Below are 19,011 nucleotides of genomic sequence, written 5' to 3' on the forward strand. Positions count from 1 at the left end.
GGATTACCCTGTCTGTCCCTTGTTGATCTACATTCGTTGGTCCAGTGTTTTCCCTTACCACACCTTCTGCATACTCCAGAAGGAAGGGGCATTCTGTTGCCATTGTTCCTTGAAGAAACATTGTTTCTAGGAATGACCTGTTTACAGTCCCTTTTCAAATGTCCTTGCTTTCCACATCCAAAACATCTAACATTCCTCAAACCTTTTGAAATTGCTTCTCCTACCCACATATCATCATGCTCATGAGCTTCAACATTAACCGTATCTCTAATCCAATCTTCCAAAGGTGCAGATCTTGCCTTTAACGGCCTGATTATTGTTTTGCATGCTGCATTCGCATTCTCAAAGGCCAAAGATTCAATTATTATCTTACCAGCTTCCGAATGCGGGACCATTCTCTTTACTGCTGAAGCCAGTCTTTGTAAAAAATCTGTGAAAGATTCTTTTGGGCCTTGTACAACCTTTGTAAATGACTCAGTTTTTTTTTCCTGGTTCCTCAACTCTGTCCCATGCATTCAAGGCTGCTGTTCAACATAAAATTAGGGTTTGGACATCATATAAACATTGTGTTTGTGCTGAAGCATATTGACATTCTCCAATAAGCTGATCCTGGCAGACTTGTATTCCTTTATCCCTCCACTGTTTTTCTATGTTTTTAGCTTCGTCCTTGAACCAAGTTAGCCACTGAAGCCTTTGACTGGGTTCAAGAACAGCTTGTGCCAGCTCCCGCCAGTCCTGTGGTACAATCCTATTATTTGTTGACCAAGAGTTTAACATTTGCTTTACATATGGGGAATGCATACCATAAGATACTATTGCCTCCTTAAACCTTCATAAATCTATCATTTCAATTGGAGCCCAAATATTTTGTGTAGTCATTTGACCAGGCGACTGCTGTACGGTTACTGGACAAACTAAGGGTGACTGTGTGAAAACAGGCTTTCTTTCTGTAACCCTATGATCCAATCTTGAAGCAACTTCACTGTTAGTTTCTTCTGTCTGAGTTTTTACAGGTTTAATAGGTTTTTCTAAAGCTGTCATCCTGGCACTTAAATTGACTATCTTTTTAAATAGTAAAATGAGGATAAACATAGTAATAAAATGCATAATTCGATCAACATTAATCTTCTCATATAGCTGTTCCATTGTCAGACTGTCTAAAATTGCAAACAAAGCCCAATTTTCTTCCAATGTACACAGAAAACCCATTTTTTTTTAATGTGGAAAAAAATTTTTCTTTTAATAGTTTCCTTTAAAATATCTGATATGTTAAGTGACTTACCAAGTCCTTGTAGAACAGTACCAATCCGAGGGAATTTCAAAACAGCCACCTAGTGTCCGAGGTGTGAGTCCAGAGAGAGAGAGAGAGAGAGAGAGAGAGAGAGAGCAAGCGTAGCCACAAGTTCTGCCTAAGAGCTTGAATCCAGCCACGTGTTCCCGCTTGAGCCTAGTCAAGCCTTGGCTCTGGCTACCTTAAGCTCCAACCACGTGTGTTGGCTTTACAGGCAGGGGCCCTGTTCGGCAGGGCAGGCCTGAGTTGTTTGTAGCACTGGCTTTAAGCAAGTAGCTCAAGGTTAGTCCGGCCTGAGGCCAAGCCGACCTGGGCCCGGGCTCGGGAGCCGGCCGCCCTGGCGGGAAACCAGACCTGCCGGCTGCCCTGGTGGGAACCCGGACCTGCCGCCTAGCCAAGTTAAGGGGTTTTTAATGGATTCTTGTCACGTTGGGCACCAAATGTAGATGTAACCAACCGTCTTATTAAATAAGAAACACAGAGCCCATTCAGAGAAGAAAGCCAAGAGGTCAGAACTAAGAGCCTTACCCTTCCTGCTTCAGCTATCCTGCTTCAGCCAAGAGAGCTCTCTGAAAAAAGGGGCCTACTTCCTGTGTGTATGCCTTTTTATAGTCTAGCTGTTCTGCCTTCTCATTGGTTGTAAACCTAAACATGTGACTGCCTTGTCATTGCCTGTATGTACCGCCCTCCAGGTCCTTAAAGGCGTGCGCCACCACCGCCACACACTTGCTATGGCTCTAAAACTCTGATCCCCAGGCAACTTTATTTATTACCATACAATTAAAATCACATTTCAGCACAAGTAAAATACCACCACACTGCTGTGTTGCCTTGATGAGTACAGGTCCCCCTATCCTGAGTATTGCAGCTGATAAAAGGGTCAAATTCCCTGCCAATTGGATGTGTTAGGATCAAAGGGGGAGGAGGGAATGATAAACTTTTTCTTTAAAAAATTAAAATATAATGGCATCATTTCTCCCCATGCCTTCTTCCAACTCCTTCCATCCCTTTCGCTACCATTTTAAATTCCTGTCTCTTCTTCCTTATTATTATTACCTTTAGAATATTCTTTTAAGATTAAAGTGGTATTAAATAGCATATTGTAAAATTATACCCAGGGAGTAAGAAATAAATGTAATACATTAACAAAGGACTATACATTAGCAATTTTATAATTTTAATAAGATATTTTAAATTGATAGTAGGATTATGGAAGCAATTATTCAACATTTTGACTGACAGCTAACCACACTCTTTCTCCCTAATCTTTATTATAGTTACCCCACCTCATTTGTCCTAAAAAGAGTTTAAACTTGTTATTTGTCACATCATATTAAGGTTATACATAGTTTAAGGTTTTCAGCACTAAGTTGATAAGAATGACATCAATTTATTTTCCTGTTGGATCTCATCTTGGACTGGGTTTTGGGTTTCCCAACACAAATAGACCTTTCACTTTCTTTCATTGCCCACAGTTTGGAACTACCTGGTCTTTACATATGAGGTCTGACCCAAGGTGCCATGAGACCAAAGAAAGAGAGGCAGGAAGATGTATGATAAAGTGAAAGAGTTTACTTCTTGTTAGAGGTCAAGGTAGAGGATTACTCATAATTTCAGTAAGACAGGTTGGATTTTCACAATTTGGTTCAGGAGGGGAGTAAATATGAGTAGAGGCAAAAAATGACTTGATCAAAGGTAGAATTTACTTGATCTATAATAAGCTAACATTGAGTTAAGTCATTTCTGTAGCCAGGATAAATTGTAATACTCACCATATCTCTAGACTGTATTTTTCCCATTTATAGTTTGTTGGGAAGCTATGCAGACAAAACTGAGTTATGATACTCTGGAATAATTGTGGTAGTTAAGAATCAAGATGACTATAATAATGTTAAGCTTAATCCATGCTTGCCACTCCTCATTATCAGCTTTTATATTCTCACATGCCACCTCTTTCCTTGATGTGCCCTGATCCTTCAAGATGTACTGCATAGGTAATATAGTGTAGCCATTTGTCAAACTTGTAAGTAGAATTTACAGCAACATTAGAGTTATATACACAGAAAAGACAGGGCAGTTCTGATAATAAAAATAATCATTTTCCCCTATCAAAAGCCACAGGAACCAAGTCATCGTCTTATCACTTTTTGTATAAGATAAACATTTGTTGATAAAATTCCTCTCAGGGAGAGAAATTATACCCCTACTCCGAAGGTCTAGATGACAAACCAAAGCAGAATTCACCAGAATTTCACCAGAATTCACTCTGGGGAAACAATGAGTTTATTGGAATTACTTACAGACCATAAGTGAGGGGTTACTTACAGAGTGTGGATGCTCCTCTTCAAGAGGATGTACTTGGAAAGCCTTTATCCAACAGGGAAGAAAGCTTCCCTGTAGCCTCATAGATGGTGTCCTTCTCCCCTGCTCTTCCTGGGCTTTTATACTCTAGCTCTCCATGAGGCCATGTACAATTAAGGCAGAGTTATGTACAACAAGTGGTAGGGATCAGCTAGACATTTGGGTGATGGTCCTGTGACACTCTCTCTTCCTCTATGAAGGGATATCAACAGTCAACACGCCCAGCTGGGATAATCTTTTGTAACAGGATTTGGATGAACATGCAGTTGCTTGGATCAGAAGGTTGCCACTCAAGATAATACCTAATAAAGTATTGAGATTCTACAGACTATAGCATTAACAATAAAAATAGCAAGATTTTAGTTATGGATGGAACAGTAAATGTTTAGTAGCAAATTGTAAAGGTAACTGTGTGCCATCTATGTACATTTAAACAATGCTGTGCAATAATTCCTGTTAGACAATATGCTGGCAGGTGTAGTGGAGCATATAACACATGCTAGCCAACATGATGGGGCCTGTGAGTAGTACCTAAAACTATATATAGAGCGTCATACCAGATTAGGAAGGCAGTTGTAATACTCCAATGTATTTTCTTTGACCCACTCAGTATATAAGCTGTGAGAAGAGCTCTAAAGTCCACCCAGATCAGCATAAAACTTCATGAAGGCTGGAGATTTCTCACACTGTGGCAAAAATTAGCTGATGATTCCAAGGAGATGATGCTATGCATAGTCCCATTGAATTATTGTTTCACCGAATATATTGCTTTTTGTGTTCATAACAGACACATTTTACCCATTTGTTAACTCCGATTTGTAGCATCTACAAGCAAAGTTTGGACATAGTTCTTTGGATCAAAAGCCAAAACCCACAACCATGCATAAGAGGCAGGCATAGTGGCTACATAAGAGTTTAAATTTATTAGTGGTTCTTCAAGGAATTCAGGCCAGCTAAACAAGATGAATTTGTCCAATGGGACTTATTTATTTGTTTTTTTAAAGAAAATTTTAAATTCATTTTACATACCAATCACAGATCCCCTTCCTCTCTCCTCCTGCCCCTCCAGCCTCCCCGCTAACCCACCCCCATTTCCTCCTACAAGAAGGTGAGGCATCCCATGGGGAGTCAGCAGAGCCTGGTACATTCAGTAGAGGCAGGTCTAAGCCCCTCCCCCTGCCTCAAGGCTGTGCGAGGTGTCCCACCATAGGTAATGGGCTCCAAAAAGCCAGTTCATGCACCAGGGATGGATCCCTATCCTACTGCCAGGGGCCCCCCAAGCAGATCAAGCCACACAACTGCCTTGCTTATGCAGAGGGCCCATCCAGTCCCGTGGAGGCTCCACAGGTGGTGTTCTAAATTTCGTGAGTTCCCACTAGTTTGGTCTGGCCATCTTCGCAGGCCTGTGCATCATGATCTTGCTCATAGAATCCCTCCTCTCTCTCTCCTCAACTGGACTGGCTTACCCTAGAAATCAGATCATTGAATGCCCTGTCATCATGGAGCCTTTCTCCAGTAACTGATGGAAGCACATGCAGAGATCCATGTATTTGTTTTTTTAAGACTTAATTTTTATTTCCTGTATATAAGTGTTTTGCCTGCATGTATGCATATCAAACGTGTGTAGTGCCCACAGAAGCAAAATGAGGAAGTTGGATCTCTTGGAACTGGAGTGACAGACAGATGTGAGCTTCCACATAAGTACTAGGAACTGAACCCTAGTCATAATCTTTTTTTTTAGATGTACTTATTTTTATGTGCGTTGGTGTTTTGCCTGCATGCATGTCTATGTGAGGGTGTCAGAAACCCTGGAACTGGAGTTACAGATAGTTGTGAGTTGCCTTGTGGGTGCTGGGCATTGAATCTGGGTCCTCTGGAAGAGCAGCCAGTACTCTTAACCACTGAGCCATCTATCTATCCCTGCCCCTTTTAGAACCCCAGTTCTTCAAGATAAGCAAGTGCTCTTAATTGCTAAGTCATCTCTCCAGCTCCACATGTTTTGGGTTAATATGCCTGTTTTGTTTTGTTTTTTATTTATTCTAACTTTACTTCATGAGACATATATAGTAGATAAAAGTGCCCTGGCACAATATTGGTCACAACACCCTGCAGAATGAATGCCAGGCCATTGCTGATGTGGCACAGGTACCAGTATGCCACACTTACATTTTAAATACCTCTGAACCTGGAAGTGTGGTTACATTGTTTTATATGTCATTGTGCCATCCAAGGTGCGACACCTCAGTACAACTGCTATTATAAATAACCCAACTATTGCCCAGCTGCTATTACAGATAACCAGTGCTCCAAGCCCAGGCCCTGTGATACTACCAGACATACTACCCTGGCCATACAACTCTGGCCATTAGCTGGTCTGCTTTTTTATTTTACTCTTTTTTTATAGTTTAATGTATTTTAATAGCAAACTTACAGGAACAGCACAGAAGACAGACAACATTAAAAACATGTACTTGCATGTAGGATAACTCAGTTAGAAAGTATAGTGAATAGACGGAATCTACTGTATGATAAAAATGCTACAAACACCATTTAGTTGCCATCAATAAGAAATTTACTTATTTTAAAAAAATCCAAATGTTGGCATTGTCCAGAAAATTTTAACAGTTTATTTATAATTGTTATAAAGTTGAACTGTTGAAATGTGTTCACGGAAACATTTTGCTTGCATTAATGCTTTACACCTTGCATTTATATTAAAAATTCACACACAAATGAAAATGGAAAAACTGCCAATACCTGATTTCCGTCCCCTATTTTTCCACTCGCAATCATATACTTAGGTACCTTTTGACTCTATGGAAAAAATATATAACATTCAGAACTACTGATAACAGGAAGAAGAGGAGAAAAAATTTTGAGAATGAAATGTTTCCCCTCATAGTGGACTCTTAAGCACGTTCTCTGTGTATGCGGCGTGCTAGCTGGATATCTTTTGGTATAATTGTTACACGTTTGGCATGGATATTACACAGGTTGGTATCTTCAAACAGGCCAACCAGATAGGCCTCACTTGCCTCCTGCAAAGCACCAATAGCTCCACTCTGGAAGCACAGATCTGTTTTGAAGTCCTGAGCAATTTCTTGCACCAGACGCTGGAAGGGGAGCTTTTGAATCAGAAGTTCACTGGACTTCTGATAACGTCTGATTTCACGGAGTGCCACAGTACCAGGCCTCTAACGATGAGGTTTCTTCACCCCTCCAGTAGAGGGCGCGCTCTTGCGAGCGGCTTTAGCAGCCAGTTGTTTCCTGGGTGCTTTACCACCGGTGGATTTGCGGGCAGTCTGCTTTGTACGAGCCATGGTATGGGCACCTCCTTACTTACCCCCCTTCTCCTTCAGCTGGAGCTCTGCAAGTGAGAGGCGGCGCTGGCGTTAGGGAGCAGCGGCGGCGCGGTGACGGCTGCGAACACCTATTTTACTCTTAAAATGGGTAGCATCAATAGCGAGCTGTACTATAGTGTCAGTCCAGATGCTTGGCTTCCCACACTTCAACCTTCTGTATATCAAGCACTTCCTGGTTTAGGGGTCAACCCTTCTTAAATTTTTCATACCATAGGTACTAGGGTAACCAGTAGGTGGGGGTGAGACAGTTTCATAGGTAACAGTTGCATCTTGGGAATCAATAACTACTGAAAAGGACACTTGCCTGTTATGAATATGACTACAACTTACTTAGAGGTCTTCCTTATGGCATATTGGAGCTGACAAAATAAGGCATTTCCTCACCCCTATTATGAGTAGGATGGTTCACATTGTAGATAATAGAGTCTCAGTCTCTAGTAGGCATTGTACACTGTTAGAAACTCCAATTCTGAAAGAGTACATCTAGCTTCAGTTTCTTTTTTCAGCTGTTACTAAAAAGCCATGTATACCTCTTATTCTTAACCTTACCACAAAGTCTGATTCATGCCAGCTGCTGTACTGATGACCTCTAGCTGCATTGGCATACCTGGCAATTCCCAAAGCCTGATATTAGGTAGTGAGCTAGGTGAGAAATTTTTTGAAGCCCATAGATAGCCTAGAAGCCAAACAAAAGCCTGTAAAACTCATAGTATCCTGGCCATTGGAAGGTTTGTGTATGATGTTGCACGTTGTCTGAAATGAAGCTGTTCATATCTGATGAAGCCCTCACACCTAGGAATTGTGTAGATGGCCCAAGACCTTGAATCCTGAAGTAGGCAACCCATAACTTTCTATGTAAGTGAATAATCATTCACAATATATTAATAACAAACTATATAAATAATCCCTGAAAAAGATAGCTGATATGTTTTATGATATAGTCTTTACTAGTTGGGATATACATACATATATACATACATACATAAATACATGTGTGTGTAATGGAAATAGATAATATCTAGTATCAGTTATGAACCTGCACTCTTCCTTTCCAAATGAAGGTAACTCAATGTTTAGAGTTTGATTCAAAGAGTGCTGACAAAGTCAAAGGAGGGTTTTTTTCCAAGTAGCTGGAAAATGTTAGATACTGTAATGGAAATAAGAAATACTTCATTCTCAATAGTCAACAATTAGTCTCAAAGTTTCAGTCATAATTTTATTGAAAATGCAGGACTATGGAAGATGTGGTGAGTGATTTATAACACCCCAGAATACTCTATTTTGTGGTCTCTCCCACTTGAGCTGTCTACCTGAAAGCTCGTGCTACCTGGTATCGGAGATGCTTTGCATTCCCTCTCTGTGCCAGAATTGACTATCTGGTCCTTGTGTCTAAATTCCCCCACCAAAGTTTGTAACGTTCTCCTTTACAGAATATCCGTCCTAGTTCTCAAGGACTGGAGAGGTTCTATCACAGCCATGAAAACTTCTGGTTGCCCCTGACAGCCATCAATTTGAAGCAACTGTGGGCTCACTCTTAATCATTTCAAGTCAGAGCAATCCAGGCTGAACACCAGTCAGTGCTGGAATGTGGAAGCTCTTCTTCCTCTGTGCGAAGCAGAACAAAAATTTGGAACTGTTTTTTAGACTTAAGTTCCTTCCAGAAAAGAAACAAGATTGCATTTGAGGTTATCAGCGGAAAGTAAATCATAGCACATCTGCTTTCTTGTTATCTTAACTGGCCCTTACTTCTTTTTCACTCTTCTATTCTTAATTGCTTCTTTTTCCTATCAAGTCTTTGTAACAGGAATCTTAAAAAGTTCTTATTAATAAAATCAAACCTGAGGCCAGTTATTGGGGTGAAGTGCTGGAAGATCAGAGAGACAGAACAAGCCACAGCTACCTCACCTCGCCAGTTCCTCAGCTGATCCTGTTTCCTCAGACTGGAGACCTCTGAGTCCTCATCCAGAATGGTTCTCAGCTGAACTGCTGCTAGAAGCCTGAAAGCTTAACCAGCCAAAATGCTGCTGGTTTCTAGTCTTCACGCCTTATATATCTTTCTGCTTTCTACCATCACTCCCTGGGATTAAACGCTCACTTCTGGGATTAAAGGCATGAGTCACCATGCTTGGCTGTATCCTTGAACACATGGATTTCTGCCTCTGGAATGCTAGGATTAAAGGCATGTGCTACCACTGCCTAACTTCTATGTTTAATATTGTGGCTCTTCTGTCTCTGACCCCAGATAAGTTTATTAGGGTGCACAATATTTTGGGGAACACAATACCACCACAAGTCTTGTTGCAAATTACTCTTGTCCTGGCCATTTTTGATCTTTCCCAGGCCCAAAGTAGCCTCACCCATACAATTAATAATCTGGCTGATTATCAGGGTAAAGGAGGGGATTATATCGGGGATTTGGGGGGCCCAGCACCTCGATAGTCTCCTCCCAGGGTCTGGGAAGAATCTACAACCATCTGATAATTAATCTTTGATAAAAAGAAATGAATCTATGTACACGAAACTCCTTAGTTCATACACTTTATTATTCTGTGATAGTTCTCTCTCTACACAGCTTCTATTCTGCTCTCATGTCTAGCTCCTTTGTTGCCTGATTTCTCTATATTTATCTACGTCCCCTCTAGGTTCTATCTTAATTCCTTCATCTAGTTCTGTCCCTTCTAGGTTCTCATCTATCTAGTTCTTTCCCCTATCAGCTCCTCTCCCGTCTCCTCTCTCATCTGGCTCTTCCTCATCTTGTTCTTCCCCATCTGGCTCTTCCTCATCTTCCATCTCGTTCCTCTAGTACTGTCTTCTAGCCCTTCAATCTAGTTCTTCCCTATCTCTGTTTGTTCCTCTCAAGTTCTTACCCATCTAGTTCTTCCATTCTCTTTTCTCTTCTCCCCTGTGCCCTGGAAGTCCCGGTATATAAAGGGAGGGTCCGAGCTAAATTGTGTGAAGCTATTTACTTAATGTCCACCTCACCTAGGCGGTGTCTCTTTGTGGAATTTACCTTAAATCAGGAGACTTGCCTGTGGGCTGCTATCATTGTTAGTCCTAGGAAGTTGGGCGTCCCCCTGGGTAGTGTCTCCTTGTGGAATTTACCTTAAGTCAGGAGACTTGCCTGTGGGTTATTATCACTGTTAGTCCTCGGAAATTGGGCGACCACCTGGGTGGTGTCTCCTTTAGTCCTTGAAAGTGGCTAGGGGAGATGTCTGATTCCAGAGAAAGCCTTTCCTGAGGCTGTTCTCCAAATGCCTGGAATGTGTATGTCTAGAGAGTGATCAGTCCACATTGTTAGCCAGCCCTTCTTAGGGAAAAATCAATTGGGAAAACTATGAAGGCACACATGATTTTCATAACAGAAGACAGCTGATATATAACAAGCCAAGTAACACCAAAAACTCCTTGGGATTTGGCTTCCTCTGGAGGAATTCCCTGATTCCTCCAGGTAGTGACTTTGCCCTAACCAGCTGAGTTCTTATGATATATTCCTGTGGCCCGCAGCAGGATTACACATTATCAAAGAGCATTTTGTAGCAGCTGTTTTTCACTGTGGCTATAAAAATGGCTTTATCATGCCCTTGTAGATTTGAGCACAAATTACAGCTGAATGCTCAATTCCTGCATAATACACTCCCTTCTTCTATATTTTCCCATGGGGATTGTCCTTGTCTTGGAAGATCCTGTTCAATTGGTCATGCCTCTCTCCTGCCCAAGATGAGCCATTAAGTGAGGATAATATTTCCTTAGATTTGACAGTCATTATGAACATGACACCTAGGGATGCAGAAAAAAATAATATAACTATTTTCTCAGCTTCATTTCTTCTTAAAGAAGTGTCATTTTCTTCCTTGATCCAGAGACCCATCATCCAGGCAGTCAGATTGTCATGAGGCCAAACGTTAAGCTTTTGTAGTATCTAACTCTTCTGGATAGTATAAACTTGAACAGTTGTAGTTTTTTGACATGAAGAACTTTTCCTTTATTTGCATGTGTTCTGCTTTTTCGTTGTCTTCTATTAGTTGTCAGGCAGAAAAGCAAAGCTCTGAAGTGTGTGTGTGTGTGTGTGTGTGTGTGTGTGTGTGTGTCTTTCAATCTCAAGTTCCTCCTCATTCTTCTCTTCCCAGATATCTGAACTCTTTGCTGCTATTCTGATCATGAGAAAGAAGCATCCATTTTCTCCGCTCATTATTTTCCTCAAATAAGTGATCTGAAGTTTAAATTTTGGCATCTTCATTTACTACTTTCTTAGTTATTTAAGAAACCAAGAGGGGGGATCCTTTCTTTATTTTTTTGTTTGGGAGAGAGAATCTAACTATATATCTCAGGATAGCCTTGAACTTGTGATCCTTCTGTCTCTGCCTCCAGAGTTCTGGAACTAACATCATGTGCTACCATCATGTGCCTATCTCCTTCAAATTATAATTCATTTCCAATTTCTTTGTTCTTTCATCTGTAGCCAGGTTGGCATCCATAGTCAAATAAATTGCTCAAAGAAATGGCCATCGCCAGCCTACTGAATAGAAAACAAACAAACAAACACCCAAAACAAAAAACTTTGGATGTATCTGTACATTTGCTAGATTAGTATCTAGAAAATACATGAAAATAAAAATTCTAAACACGGAAAAGGAATCAACCCAATTAAAAGTAGAGTATGGAACTAAGCAGAGTTCTCACATGAAATACAAATAACTAAGAAATATTTTTAAAAATATTTGTCTTTGGGAGGCTGGGTTACCTCACCCAGGATGATTTTTTTCCAGCTCCATCCATTTACCTGCAAATTTCATAATTTCTTATTTTCTTAACAGCTGAATAATATTCCATTGTGTAACTGTACAATATTTTCATTCCCCATCATCTGTTGATGGACATATAGGCTGTTTCCAATTTCTGGCTATTATAAGTAGAGTAGCAACAAACATGGATGAACAAGTATCTCTATAATAGGCTGTAGAGTCTTTTGAGTATATGTACATGAGTGAATCTTGAGGAAGATTGATTCCCAGCCTCCTGAGGAACCACAGCACTGACTTGCGAAGTGGCTGTACAAATTTACATTCTCACTAAGAGATAATAAATGTTCCACTTGCATCTTCACCAGCATGTGCTATCCTTCATTTTATTGATCTTGGTCATTGTGACTGGAGCAAGATAGAATCTCAAAGTAGTTTTAATTTGCATTTCATTGATGGCTATGGGTGCTGAATTTTTCTTCAAGTGTTTCTGAGTCAATTGGGCTTCATCTTTTGAGAACTCTTTGCATAGTTATGTACCCCATTTTAAATTATTTGTTTTCTTGATTGTTTGGGTTTTAGCTTTTTTTGTATACTGTAGATAATAACTCACAGATGTATAATTGTATAATGTCAGATGTATAATTGGTAAGTGAGAGGTACACTAATCTGGGTAGAGAGACACTAAGTTAGAGGGCAGTTTGATGCTATAACCATATAGCAAAATGGTAATAGTAGATTCACTATGGAGCCTTTGAGCTCCCCACCCTTGGGTTTTTGGCCAGATCTCTAGTGTTAGGCATGTGTCTCCTACTGTGAGGTGGGCCTTAAATATAATTGAAAGTGGTATATTAACTCCATGACATCTGTGCCACTATTGTGCCCATTGGCCTGTCTTGTCACACCTGCCATTGTTGTAGTTTACAACTAGGTAAAACTGGTGATGATTTTCCCCCACAGCAGATTACATAGTACCTTCTGGTACCATGAAACCTAGCCATCCAAGAAAGAAGCTTCCAATCAGCATCAACATGATTTTTCTATGTCCTGTGATGAAAGTATATGGTTTCTTCAATAATAAAGTCTGACCACCAAGTTCTGGTTGTCAACAAAGTGCAATATTAATAGCCTGTATTGTTTTGGGAACTTTTTGGTCACCTCTGACAAACAACCTGAGGGGAAATATCCCACACTTGGCATTGGGCTTTTAATTTGGCAACCTTTAGCTTTTAGAAAGAGTATAATCCCCTGAATAGGGTGACTACAATTAAACTTTTATATGAATATTCTCTCTCTCTCTCTCTCTCTCTCTCTCTCTCTCTCTCTCTCTCTCTCTCTGTATGTATGTATGTATGTATGTACAAATATAGGTTCTTATATAGCTTTTCAAACATTCTGTTTTTTTTTTAATTCAGGGTTTCACTATGTAGTTCTGACTGGTGTCAAACTCACTATGTAGACAAGGTTGGCTGCAAATTCAGAGAGCAGCCTGCTTTGGCCTCTCAAGTGCTGAATTAAAGGCATGTACCACCATGTCTGGCTCTCCAAACATTCTTAATATTTCTTATCCCATCTCTTACCCTCTCCTCTGCCCTATTCCCCATCCATTTCTCCACCTAAACCTCCATTACCCTTATCCTCCATTTCATATAACCAGTGTTCTACTATGCCATTATCTTAAGATATTTCTTTTTCCTCCCCATGGTCTTTTTCGAGTTTCCTAGATTCTACAAGTCCTTCAAGGTAGGCATACAGATCTAAAAATTTGATGGTAATCCATGAAACACTCCAACTTTAAGTAGGTGGGTTGAAGACAAGAAACTAAGAAAGGTATTTAGAGATAGAGCTAGAAAAATGCGTAAATAAAAGAATGTTCTGGAAGTCAAGTGAAGTGAAGGGAGAGTGATCAGCTATGTTAAATGTTGCTAATAGGTTAAGCAAAATGAGGGCTTAAACTAGCTTTAGCACCATGTGGCTAGGGATAAGAAATGAATGAGCTCCAGGAGTCCAGTTGAAGTGAAGGAGGAGGGATTACATGAGCAAGAGTGGGGGTCAATATCATGATGGGGAAACCCACAGAGATAACTGACCCAAGCTCGTGGGAGCTCACAGACTCTAGACTGACAGCTAGGGAGCCTGCTAGGTGCTCTTCGTATTATTGCCTAACCTAATAGTCATCAGAGAGGCTTCATCCAGCAACTGCTGGAAACAGATTCAAAGACCCACCATCAAACATTAGGCAGAGCTTGGAGAATCCTGCTGAAGACAGGAAGAATGGATAGTAGGAGTCAGATGGTTTAAGGACATCACAAGAAATCTCACAGAATCAACTAACCTGGGCTGATGGGAGCTCAGAGACTGAACCAGCAACCAGGGAGCCTGCATGGTACTGAACTAGGCCTTCTGCATATATGTGACAGTTGTATAGCTTGGTCTTTTCATGGGACTCCTTACAGTGGGAACAGGGGCTGTCACTGACTCTTTTGCTGGCTTTTGGGATGCTATTCCTCATACTGCACAGCCTTGTCCAGCCTTAATACATGGAGAGTTGCTTAGTCTTACTACAACTTGACATGCCATGTTTTGTTGATATTCATGGGATACCTGTCCTTTCCTGAATAGAGAAGGAGAAGTAGTGGATGGGGATTGGGAGGCAGAAGGGAGGTGTGGAGGAGTGACTAGGAGGAGAAGAGGAAGGGGAAATTGCAGTCAGGATGTAAAATTAAATAAATGAATTTTGAAAAAGAATGAAATATTTCAGAACAGAGTCAGAAACAGTTACTATTCTAAATATTTGAAATATTTATTTGTATTGAATTCTCAATTAGTCTTGAGTAGCATATAAAATTATTTGTTTCATATTGTCATTATGGAATAAAATCTTTATATAAATATTTATTTATTTGACACATGAATATCTGTATTTAGCATGTAAAATGTGGTATTTTAAAAACACATGCATTGCAATATGGTTAAATCTAGTTAATTATCACATGCATGACCTCACTTTTTTGGTGAGAAGATAATAGCCAATCTCTTACAATTTTTCAAGATGATAATATACAATCATTAAATGCATTAATCATTCTGTAAAATCAATGTTTCTTATTTAATTATAATCCTACATTTTGACCAACAACTTCTCAATGTAATCCACATTTTTAATCTCTTTCACCAGAAGTTGTATAAGAAATGTCAATGTTAGTTGGAGAATATATTAATGGTATCAATCCTCCTTAACCCATCCCACTTTACTTAACCCCATAGCACTTCTCAAATTTAAGCATGGTAGATAAATTACTAATTTTGCTTACTTTTTCCTACTTCTCTCTGATATATTGTAAGTTAATTGAGCACATTGATCATTTTGTTTTATTCAATGTATTCTCAAATATTGAGAATATCAAATATTCAGATATTTTCAAATATCTGGAATAATATTTAGGACATAGTAGATATGTGTTGAATGAGGGAAATATTATTATAAAATAAATAATTCATTTGTTATTTATGCTAGGCTAAAGAAGAAATATATTCTCACCAAAGTCTTTTTGCAGAAAGAAACGTATGCAAACTCTTCTTTAACTTCCTTAAATGGATGAAAGTATATTACTAAAGTATATTACTAAAAGGCACATCTTATAAGTAGATGACTATTAATTTGAAACTGGCAAATACATTTTCTTAAAGAATCATACACCAGGCGGTGGTGGCACACGCCTTTAATCCCAGCACTCGGGAGGCAGAGCCAGGCGGATCTCTGTGAGTTCGAGGCCAGCCTGGTCTCCAAAGTGAGTTCCAGGGAAGGCAAGAATCATAGACCATCAGTGTTATAAAAGATTATAATAACCATCTAATAAATTCCTTCATGTCAACCATGCAGTAATATTTAATGTGTTGGAACAACACAAAAAGGCCACAAGTAGCTTACTTATTAATCACCTTTATTTAACAATGGGGTAATCTCCTATCAGTCCTTTAGGAGACAGTGACAAAATCTCTAAAGATACTATGTCAGCAAACTCTTCCTTTAGTCACTCCCAGGGAGGCATGACAAACCCCATTCTCCTGTCTTCACAAACCTGTAGACATTTTTATGTGGGTATATGCCATGTCAGTTTCTAGTCTATGCACCAGAGAACCATATTCACATTATTTGGCTGCATCCCAAAACTTATAAAAACACATGTAGTTCATAAATAAGTCTCTTCTTGAGGGAGAGAGAGAGAGAGAGAGAGAGAGAGAGAGAGAGAGAGAGAGAGAGAGAAACTCTGGAGTCCTGGGAAAGATGGGGGCAGGCTTATTTTTCTGGCAGTCTATTCTCTTCTCATGTTTCTTCTTGCATTTGTTGTGGTGTGGTAGGATCAGTCTGTTAACTTGTATTAAAGAAGTGAGTGGGGGATGGAGGAACACAGTCTGCCTGCCCTTAAAGAACTGGAAGCTTACACTGAGTAGAACTCTTACAGAAGCCAGAGAGCTAGAGGAGCCAAAGCAGGGCACAAACAAGCAGTGAGCAAAATGTGGAGAGTTTTGAAAGTATTCTTTTTTTTTTTTTTTTTTTTTTTTTGGTTTTTTGAGACAGGGTTTCTCTGTGTAGCTTTGCGCCTTTCCTGGAACTCACTTGGTAGCCCAGGCTGGCTTCGAACTCGCAGAAATCCGCCTGACTCTGCCTCCCAAGTGCTGGAATTAAAGGTGTGTGCCACCACTGCCCGGCCGAAAGCATTCTTAAGACACCTTTCTTCTCTCCCTGTTCCCAAGTGTTAACTGCCACCTCTTCATTAGCTAATGGTTAGGAAATCCTGAAATCTTACAGATTTGGTATTGTAACTTAATGTGTTCAAACCTGTAAGTTTAGAACACTTACTCAAATGGAAAAATGGGATGAAGTCAATCTCTTGAGAAAGAGCTTAACGAGAAATTTTGTGGTCGAGCAACAATAAAATGTTTGATTCACTCATATGAGATAACTTGCATTCCCATTGTGTGAGATATTTATTTTATCTCTACCTAGATGTCAAAATTTCAGAGGCCAGTTGGGAGACTACTGGTACATGGGGGACAAGTGCGAACAACTCTGGAACACTGTGGACCTGATTTTAGTAGCAACATTGCCTGGAATAGCACTGGCTTTAATTGTTGGTGTGGCAATCCAGATTATCCACTACTGTAAAGGGAAGTCAAAGAAGAAGGGAGATCATCACAGGTAAAAGATTTCTAAGTACTTCAAAGAAAAGTAGATAGTCTTTCATGTGACCAGCAAATGAATCAAGATATAATGAATGCCATTTATCATGCATGCTATGTGGATGTTTTCTTTCCTATTCATCAATATTATAATTCAAAATCAAATTAACACTGCCAAAGTACACATATTTAGTTTAGGATCTCAGTAGGGAAAAATCTAAAAGTCCCTTCTCCAGATAAAACTCAAATGCAATTGACAAAAATGTCCCATTTTAGTGTTTTCTTTCCAGTAAGGCAATGCTTGTATTCACCATGCATTCCACCCTGATGTTGTGGGAACAAATGATCAGACACTGCTATGCTAGTTCATACAACTCCTTTATACCAGCAGCAATATCCAAGACACCAAACGATGAATCTAATAGCCTTGACTTGGATGAGATTCTGTCTTATTTAACTAATTGCACCTCTTTGAGCTTTAATTTCCTCATCTACAAAATTGAGATGTTTATAATCAGACCTACTCACTTCAGAGACAGTGGGGATGATACTAAAAGCAGCAATCAGGTATCGGCTGTTTATTATGCATGGCAGGATAAGTTACAAATGTATCATAACTATTAATTCATTTGATCCTCTCAACAAGCCTATAAAATACTGATGAGACTACCGAGGCATAGAAAGATCAAATAACTTGGTCAAAGTTGTGGTGCTGAGTCTGGTTATTAGGTATAAATTCTGTGCTGTGCTAATGGAATCTGATCAACTAAAACAGTATTAAAGGTGGTATGCCTTGCTGCATCACCTTTATTTCTTTATGTAAAACAAACTCCATCCTTTATAGTTTTCAATGCTTCTGAACTTTAGAAATATGTGGTTTAAATACCAATGTATAATCTTATAAACTTTCTATCAATTAAAATCATCATCTGCTTTACTTTATCATTCCTCTGTGACAAGATAATGTTACCTTCTAAGCATCATGGGGATGCTTTGAAATATTATTTTAAAATGGGAACTAACTGGTACTGTTTGCCTCATATTGATAAGAACTGGCTTTCAATTTGCAACAAAGTCAGCAATTTGAACTGTCATAGGTATTTGTTGAAAGCATAAGATTAAACTCATCAATCATTTTATCATTTTAAATTTCCAATCTCTATGCCATTATTTCATATTCTTTTAAGTGCCATGTGGTGTATTCATATACATATGTGTATTCATATGTGTATGTATGGGTATATATAATAAATGTTAATCAACATTAATGTAAATTCAAATTAATATGAAGAATTTCATATTATCAGTTGATATAAGCTTTAAACCCCTTTGGACACTAAAGAATCATTATAAGTAACACGTAGGTCACTTTAAAAATAGTCTCTGTAATTTTCCTATCCCAAAGTTCTTTGTTAGATTTATCATCTTTATATATGTGCATGTGTGTCTGTGTATACAATGTGAGGGGGAATGTCCATAGACACTAGAAGAGGGCATCTGATACCCTGTAGCTAAAGTTATAGACAGTTGTGAACTTCCAGACATGGGTGTAGGGAACTGACTTTGGGCCCTTCAGAAGAACAGCAAGTGCTTTTAACCACTGAGCACTTAATTCCAGTCCTCTATTCCAAAGATCTTAATCAATGGACATATATTCCAATTCTCTTTCTTCTGTGACTCTGTGACTTTGAGTAAGCAAAAGTTCACTGTTTCCTCATTTATAGAAAGAGGAGTATGTATCTCACTTCTTCATTAGTCTGTGATTTAAATTAAGTAACTAATGGTACTGAGAATGACAGAATCAAGATAGTAGTAGCCTTCATAGGATTTGAGCTCATTTCTGGGCTTTCTGTGTACTTAAACTACTCTATTTTCTTTCACTTAACATGATTTTTAGTTTGAATTCCTTTTTATAGCTCTTTTATTATCTGCATTGTAAATTGATGAGATAACTCTGAATCTACTCCGTGAAATTCTTTAGCTTAGTGGAGAATGTAAAAATTATTGAGCTTAAATAGAGTTCACATCTCTTTCCCACAAATCATTACCTAAGAGGAGAGTTTCCTTAAATTGT

At 39.2% G+C, this 19,011-nt stretch overlaps 1 protein-coding gene and 1 pseudogene across 2 annotated transcripts in view; one reads left to right on the top strand and one right to left on the bottom strand.

Annotated features, from left to right (window-relative positions):
* The window catches only part of LOC131899063 (uncharacterized), a 77,148-nt gene that overhangs the window by 15,103 nt on the left and 43,034 nt on the right, over positions 1-19,011 (top strand). For both annotated transcript variants that reach the window (XM_059250434.1, XM_059250435.1), the window contains exon 3: positions 16,765-16,956. In XM_059250434.1, the coding sequence (XP_059106417.1) occupies positions 16,765-16,956 (192 nt within the window). The remainder of the gene's footprint in view (positions 1-16,764; positions 16,957-19,011) is intronic.
* Positions 6,562-7,076, bottom strand: LOC131899064 (histone H3.3A-like; annotated as a pseudogene).

Source organism: Peromyscus eremicus, chromosome X, assembly GCF_949786415.1.
Source record: "Peromyscus eremicus chromosome X, PerEre_H2_v1, whole genome shotgun sequence".
Classification (NCBI taxonomy): domain Eukaryota; kingdom Metazoa; phylum Chordata; class Mammalia; order Rodentia; family Cricetidae; genus Peromyscus; species Peromyscus eremicus.